The sequence below is a fragment of the Hemitrygon akajei genome, chromosome 1, assembly GCF_048418815.1.
Source record: "Hemitrygon akajei chromosome 1, sHemAka1.3, whole genome shotgun sequence".
NCBI lineage: Eukaryota > Metazoa > Chordata > Chondrichthyes > Myliobatiformes > Dasyatidae > Hemitrygon > Hemitrygon akajei.
The window spans coordinates 180,530,127-180,538,859 of NC_133124.1; the positions used below are offsets into that span (position 1 = coordinate 180,530,127).

Consider the following 8,733-nt stretch of genomic DNA (forward strand, 5'->3'; position numbering starts at 1 on the left):
CACTCTCCGGATCCTACACCCTCCCCATCACAGTCACACTCTCCGGATCCTACACCCTCCCCATCACTGTCACACTCTCCGGATCCTACACCCTCCCCATCTCTGTCACACACTCCGGATCCTACACCCTCCCCATCTCTGTCACACTGTCCGGATCCTACATCCTCCGCATCTCTGTCACACTCTCCGGACCCTACACACTCCCCATCTCTGTCACACTCTCCGGATCCTACAACCTCCCCATCACAGTCACACTCTCCGGATCCTACACCCTCCCCATCACTGTCACACTCTCCGTATCCTACACCCTCCCCATCTCTGTCACACTCTCCGGATCCTACACCCTCCCCATCTCTGTCACTATCTCCGGAACCTACACCCTCCCCATCTCTGTCACACACTCCGGATCCTACACCATCCCCATCTGTGTCACACTCTCCGGACCATACACCCTCCCCATCTCTGTCACACTCTCCGGACCCTACACCCTCCCCATCTCTGTCACACTCTCCGGACCCTACACCCTCCCCATCTCTGTCACACTCTCCGGATCCTACACACACCCCATCTCTGTCACACTGTCCGGATCCTACACCATCCCCATCTCTGTCACACTCTCCGGATCCTACACCATCCCCATCTGTGTCACACTCTCCAGATCCTACACCCTCCCCATCTCGGTCACACTGTCCGGACCCTACACCCTCCCAATCTCTGTCACACTCTCCAGACCGTACACACTCCCCATCTCTGTCACACTCTCCAGACCCTACAACCTCCCCATCTCTGTCACATACTCCGGATCCTACACCCTCCCCATCTGTGTCACACTCCCCGGATCCTACACCCTCCCCATCTCTGTCACACTCTCCGGACCCTACACCCTCCCCATCTCTGTCACACTCTCCGGACCCTACACACTCCCCATCTCTGTCACTATATCCGGACCCTACACCCTCCCAATCTCTGTCACACTCTCCAGACTCTACACCCTCCCCATCTCTGTCACACTCTCCGGACCCTACACCCTCCCCATCTCTAAGATCCACTTCTCCCGCTGCACTCCATCGCACTACTGTGATACCCTTCTGGTCCCTAGTCCTCTCCCTGTCTCTGATATCCCCTGGTGCCTAATCCTCTCCCTGTCTCTGACATCCCCTGCTCCCTAATCCTCTCCCTGTCTCTGATATCCCCTTGTCCCTAATCCTCTCCCTGTCTCAGATATCCCCTGGTCCCTAAACCTCTCCCTGTCTCTGATATCCCCTTGTCCCTAATCCTCTCCCTGTCTCAGATATCCCCTGGTCCCTAATCCTCTCCCTGTCTCTGACATCCTCTGGTGCCTAATCCTCTCCCTGTCTCTGATATCCCCTTGTCCCTAATCCTCTCCCTGTCTCAGATATCCCCTGGTCCCTAATCCTCTCCCTGTCTCTGACATCCCCTGCTCCCTAATCCTCTCCCTGTCTCTGACATCCCCTGGTCCCTAAACCTCTCCCTGTCTCTGACATCCCCTCGTCCCTAATCCTCTCCCTGTCTCTGACTTCCCCTGGTCCCTAATCCTCTCCCTGTCTCTGACATCCCCTGGTCCCTAAACCTCTCCCTCCTTGTCTTTGTGACCCCATCTGACCGCTACACCCTTTACCCTGACTTTGAGCCTTTCTCTGTCCTCGGCACCCAAACCTGTCCCCGTGACCCACTGCATCCCGTACAACCATCCCCATCTCCTTGGAGTGCTCTACCCCCTACTCCACTCCCCATCTCTGCGTTCTGCTCCGACATCTGAAACCGTCCGCATCTCTGTGACTCCCTCCGGCCCACAGACCACTCCTCGACCCCCTCTGAAGTACGCTCGTTCCTGTCTGTGTGAAACCCTCAGGTCCGAACAACTCTCTCCATCTCTCTGACTTTCTCCCTTTCTTTCACTCTCTCTTTCTCACTTACTCCCTTTCTTTCACTTCCCCTCTCACTCTTCATCTCTTACTCTCACTCCCTTCTTCACTCTGTTCTCTCTTCCTCTCTCCTTAAAGCCGTCCCTTCAGTATTCCCCCCACCGCCCGGAATAGTCCCCCTCTCCCTCCCACTCTTCCCTTTGCTCTGCCCCTTGTTCCTCCCTCCATAGATACTGACTGACCTGTTCGGTTTCCAATAGGAATGGGAGAGCTTCCGAACACAGCACGGGGAATGTTTGACTGTTTTCTCTTTCCACAGTGACAACAAGCCAGATCATGAATTCCACTCAGAATACACAGACACCAGGTGAGAGGTGTTGGGATTCTAGACCCTCCCAGTGGTTCCTGTTGTTCGAGAGAAGCCCTCCCAGTTGTGTAACACTCTCTCCCTTCCTCTCTCCCCCTTTCTTTCACTCTCGCTTTCTCCCCCCCACTCTCTCTTTCACTCGTATTCTCCCTGTGCCTTTCATTCCTGCTGTTGTCCCAGTGGTAGGGAGTCTGGGTGAGCACGATTGAAGACTCGGGAGTTCAGAGGCCACATGGGGGAGGCTGCGGAGTAGTGACAGAGACTGTCAGAGACCTCCCATCGAACGGAAGATTGAAATTTCCTTAGAGTACCCCTCTGCTCCCTACACCTCTCCCTTTCCTCCTCTTCCCCCTACGCCTCTCCTTGTCTCCCTCCCCCTCTGGTCTCTATGCCTCTCCCTGATTCAGACCCCTCTGCCTCCTACAACCCTCCCCGTCCCTGACCTCCTCCAGTCCCACACCTCTCCCCATTTCTGTCAACACCTCTGGGCCCTAAACTCCTCCCTGCCTCAGAAACACCCTCTGATCCTACACCCTTTGCATCACTGGAACCCATTCTGGATCCTACACCCCCGACATTTCTGTAATCACTCCAGTCACTAGAACAACACCATCTCTGGAAACCTCCTGGACCATACACACCTCCCTGTCTCTCCGACCTCCACCAACCCTTTGCTGTCTCTGTCACTGTACCCCGTCTCTGAGATCCCCTCCGGCCCTTACACCCGTCGTCTCTGTGACCCAAGGCCCATACACCCACACCGACACCGAGACTCCTCCCCGTCTGTGACTTCCTCCAGCCACAGCAACTCTCCCCTACTCTTTGACCCACTCCAGCTCCTACATCCTTCCCCATCATTATGATCCCGCCCGGACCTCCACAGTCCTCCCTGTCCACTACAACCCTTCCCATCTCTGTCACACACCATGGCCATGACACAGCTCCACACTTCTCTGAACCCTTCCAGCCTATTAACATTTTCATTGGCCCCTCTGGCACCTATCGCTCTCTCCGTCTCAGTGAATATCTCTGGCGCCTGTAACACTCACTGTCTCTGTGACCCCCTACAGTCCCTACACCCCACCACATCAGTGGACTCTACACCTTCCCCATCTCTGTCACACTCTCCGGACCCTACACCCTCCCCATCTCTGTCACAGTCTCCGGACCCTACACCCTCCCCATCTCTGTCACAGTCTCCGGATCCTACACCCTCCCCATCTCAGTCACACTCTCCGGATCCTACACCCTCACCATCTCTGTCACAGTCTCCGGATCCTACACCCTGCCCATCTCTGTCACACTCTCCGGATCCTACACCCTGCCCATCTCTGTCACACTCTCCGGATCCTACAGCCTCCCCATCTCTGTCACACTCTCCAGATCCTACACCCTGCCCATCTCTGTCACACTCTCCGGATCCTACACACTCCCCATCTCTGTCACACTCTCCGGACCCTACACCCTCCCCATCTCTGTCACACTCTCCGGATCCTACACACACCCCATCTCTGTCACACTGTCCGGATCCTACACCATCCCCATCTCTGTCACACTCTCCGGATCCTACACCAACCCCATCTGTGTCACACTCTCCAGATCCTACACCCTCCCCATCTCGGTCACACTGTCCGGACCCTACACCCTCCCAATCTCTGTCACACTCTCCAGACCGTACACACTCCCCATCTCTGTCACACTCTCCAGACCCTACAACCTCCCCATCTCTGTCACATACTCCGGATCCTACACCCTCCCCATCTGTGTCACACTCCCCGGATCCTACACCCTCCCCATCTCTGTCACACTCTCCGGACCCTACACCCTCCCCATCTCTGTCACACTCTCCGGACCCTACACACTCCCCATCTCTGTCACTATATCCGGACCCTACACCCTCCCAATCTCTGTCACACTCTCCAGACTCTACACCCTCCCCATCTCTGTCACACTCTCCGGACCCTACACCCTCCCCATCTCTAAGATCCACTTCTCCCGCTGCACTCCATCGCACTACTGTGATACCCTTCTGGTCCCTAGTCCTCTCCCTGTCTCTGATATCCCCTGGTGCCTAATCCTCTCCCTGTCTCTGACATCCCCTGCTCCCTAATCCTCTCCCTGTCTCTGATATCCCCTTGTCCCTAATCCTCTCCCTGTCTCAGATATCCCCTGGTCCCTAAACCTCTCCCTGTCTCTGATATCCCCTTGTCCCTAATCCTCTCCCTGTCTCAGATATCCCCTGGTCCCTAATCCTCTCCCTGTCTCTGACATCCTCTGGTGCCTAATCCTCTCCCTGTCTCTGATATCCCCTTGTCCCTAATCCTCTCCCTGTCTCAGATATCCCCTGGTCCCTAATCCTCTCCCTGTCTCTGACATCCCCTGCTCCCTAATCCTCTCCCTGTCTCTGACATCCCCTGGTCCCTAAACCTCTCCCTGTCTCTGACATCCCCTCGTCCCTAATCCTCTCCCTGTCTCTGACTTCCCCTGGTCCCTAATCCTCTCCCTGTCTCTGACATCCCCTGGTCCCTAAACCTCTCCCTCCTTGTCTTTGTGACCCCATCTGACCGCTACACCCTTTACCCTGACTTTGAGCCTTTCTCTGTCCTCGGCACCCAAACCTGTCCCCGTGACCCACTGCATCCCGTACAACCATCCCCATCTCCTTGGAGTGTTCTACCCCCTACTCCACTCCCCATCTCTGCGTTCTGCTCCGACATCTGAAACCGTCCGCATCTCTGTGACTCCCTCCGGCCCACAGACCACTCCTCGACCCCCTCTGAAGTACGCTCGTTCCTGTCTGTGTGAAACCCTCAGGTCCGAACAACTCTCTCCATCTCTCTGACTTTCTCCCTTTCTTTCACTCTCTCTTTCTCACTTACTCCCTTTCTTTCACTTCCCCTCTCACTCTTCATCTCTTACTCTCACTCCCTTCTTCACTCTGTTCTCTCTTCCTCTCTCCTTAAAGCCGTCCCTTCAGTATTCCCCCCACCGCCCGGAATAGTCCCCCTCTCCCTCCCACTCTTCCCTTTGCTCTGCCCCTTGTTCCTCCCTCCATAGATACTGACTGACCTGTTCGGTTTCCAATAGGAATGGGAGAGCTTCCGAACACAGCACGGGGAATGTTTGACTGTTTTCTCTTTCCACAGTGACAACAAGCCAGATCATGAATTCCACTCAGAATACACAGACACCAGGTGAGAGGTGTTGGGATTCTAGACCCTCCCAGTGGTTCCTGTTGTTCGAGAGAAGCCCTCCCAGTTGTGTAACACTCTCTCCCTTCCTCTCTCCCCCTTTCTTTCACTCTCGCTTTCTCCCCCCCACTCTCTCTTTCACTCGTATTCTCCCTGTGCCTTTCATTCCTGCTGTTGTCCCAGTGGTAGGGAGTCTGGGTGAGCACGATTGAAGACTCGGGAGTTCAGAGGCCACATGGGGGAGGCTGCGGAGTAGTGACAGAGACTGTCAGAGACCTCCCATCGAACGGAAGATTGAAATTTCCTTAGAGTACCCCTCTGCTCCCTACACCTCTCCCTTTCCTCCTCTTCCCCCTACGCCTCTCCTTGTCTCCCTCCCCCTCTGGTCTCTATGCCTCTCCCTGATTCAGACCCCTCTGCCTCCTACAACCCTCCCCGTCCCTGACCTCCTCCAGTCCCACACCTCTCCCCATTTCTGTCAACACCTCTGGGCCCTAAACTCCTCCCTGCCTCAGAAACACCCTCTGATCCTACACCCTTTGCATCACTGGAACCCATTCTGGATCCTACACCCCCGACATTTCTGTAATCACTCCGGTCACTAGAACAACACCATCTCTGGAAACCTCCTGGACCATACACACCTCCCTGTCTCTCCGACCTCCACCAACCCTTTGCTGTCTCTGTCACTGTACCCCGTCTCTGAGATCCCCTCCGGCCCTTACACCCGTCGTCTCTGTGACCCAAGGCCCATACACCCACACCGACACCGAGACTCCTCCCCGTCTGTGACTTCCTCCAGCCACAGCAACTCTCCCCTACTCTTTGACCCACTCCAGCTCCTACATCCTTCCCCATCATTATGATCCCGCCCGGACCTCCACAGTCCTCCCTGTCCACTACAACCCTTCCCATCTCTGTCACACACCATGGCCATGACACAGCTCCACACTTCTCTGAACCCTTCCAGCCTATTAACATTTTCATTGGCCCCTCTGGCACCTATCGCTCTCTCCGTCTCAGTGAATATCTCTGGCGCCTGTAACACTCACTGTCTCTGTGACCCCCTACAGTCCCTACACCCCACCACATCAGTGGACTCTACACCTTCCCCATCTCTGTCACACTCTCCGGACCCTACACCCTCCCCATCTCTGTCACAGTCTCCGGACCCTACACCCTCCCCATCTCTGTCACAGTCTCCGGATCCTACACCCTCCCCATCTCAGTCACACTCTCCGGATCCTACACCCTCACCATCTCTGTCACAGTCTCCGGATCCTACACCCTGCCCATCTCTGTCACACTCTCCGGATCCTACACCCTGCCCATCTCTGTCACACTCTCCGGATCCTACAGCCTCCCCATCTCTGTCACACTCTCCAGATCCTACACCCTGCCCATCTCTGTCACACTCTCCGGATCCTACACACTCCCCATCTCTGTCACACTCTCCAGACCCTACACCCTCCCCATCTCTGTCACACTCTCCGGATCCTAAACCCTCCCCATCTCTGTCACACTCTCCGAATCCAACACCCTCCCCATCTCTGTCACACTCTCCGGACCCTACACCATCCCCATCTCTGTCACACTCTCCGGATCCTATACCCTCCCCATCTCTGTCACACTCTCCGAATCCAACACCCTCCCCATCTCTGTCACACTCTCCGGACCCTACACCATCCCCATCTCTGTCACACTCTCCGAATCCTACACCCTACCCATCTCTGTCACACACTCCGGATCCTACACCCTCCGCATCTCTGTCACACTCTCCTGACCCTACACCCTCCCCATCTCTATCACACTCTCCGGATCCTACAGCCTCCTCATCTCTGTCACACTCTCCAGACCCTACACCCTCCCCATCTCTGTCACACTCTCCGAATCCTACACCCTCCCCATCTCTGTCACACACTCCGGATCCTACACCCTCTCCATCTCTGTCACACTCTCCAAATCCTACACCCTCCCCATCTCTGTCACACACTCCGGATCCTACACCTTCCCCATCTCTGTCACTATATCCGGATCCTACAACCTCCCCATCTCTGTCACACTCTCCGGATCCTGCACCCTCCCCATCTCTGTCACACTGTCCGGATCCTACACTCTCCCCATCTCTGTCACTATCTCTGGACCCTACAACCTCCCCATCTCTGTCACACTCTACGGACCCTACACCCTCCCCATATCTGTCACACTCTCCGGACCCTACACCCTCCCCAGATCTGTCACTATCTCTGGACCCTACACCGTCCCCATATCTGTCACACTCTCCGGACCCTACACCATCCCCATATCTGTCACTATCTCCTGATCCTACACCCTCCCCATCTCTGTCAAAGTCTCCGGACCCTACACCCTCCCCATCTCTGTCACACTGTCCGGATCCTACACCCTCCCCATCTCTGTCACAGTCTCCGGACCCTACACCCTCCCCATCTCTGTCACTATCGCCGGATCCTACAACCTCCCCATCTCTGTCACACTGTCCGGATCCTACACCCTCCCCATATTTGTCACACTGTCCGGACCCTACACCCTCCCCATCTCTGTCACTATCTCTGGACCCTACACCCTCCCCATCTCTGTCACACTCTCCAGATCCTACACACCCCCAATCTATGTCACACTCTCCGGATCCTACACCCCCCCATCTCTGTCACACTCTCCTGACCCTACACCATCCCCATCTCTGTCACACTCTCTAGACCATACACCCTCCCCATCTCTATCACACTCTCCAGATCCTACACCCTCCCCATCTCTGTCACACTCTCCGGATCCTACACCCTCCCCATCTCTGTCACACTCTCCGAATCCTACACCCTCCCCATCTCTGTCACACTCTCCTGACCCTACACCATCCCCATCTCTGTCACACTCTCTAGACCATACAACCTCCCCATCTCTGTCACACTCTCCAGATCCTACACCCTCCCCATCTCTGTCACACTCTCCGAATCCTACACCCTCCCCATCTCTGTCACACTCTCCACACCATACACCCTCCCCATCTCTGTCACACTCCAGATCCTACACCCTCCCCATCTCTGTCACTATATCCGGACCCTACACCCTCCCGATCTCTGTCACACTCTCCAGACTCTACACCCTCCCCATCTCTGTCACACTCTCCGGCTCCTACACCCTCCCCATCTCTAAGATCCACTTCTCCCGCTGCACTCCATCGCACTACTGTGATACCCTTCTGGTCCCTAATCCTCTCCCTGTCTCTGATATCCCCTGGTCCCTAATCCTCTCCCTGTCTCTGACATCCCCT

At 55.7% G+C, this 8,733-nt stretch overlaps 1 protein-coding gene across 1 annotated transcript in view; it reads left to right on the top strand.

The window, feature by feature from the left end:
* Nucleotides 1–5,451, top strand: part of LOC140727516 (uncharacterized) — a 57,033-nt gene extending 51,582 nt beyond the window's left edge. Inside the window, exons 13-14 of the mRNA XM_073044959.1 lie at nucleotides 2,206–2,253; nucleotides 5,400–5,451. Of these exons, the coding sequence (XP_072901060.1) occupies nucleotides 2,206–2,253; nucleotides 5,400–5,451 (100 nt within the window). The remainder of the gene's footprint in view (nucleotides 1–2,205; nucleotides 2,254–5,399) is intronic.
* The last annotated feature ends 3,282 nt before the right edge of the window (nucleotides 5,452–8,733 follow it).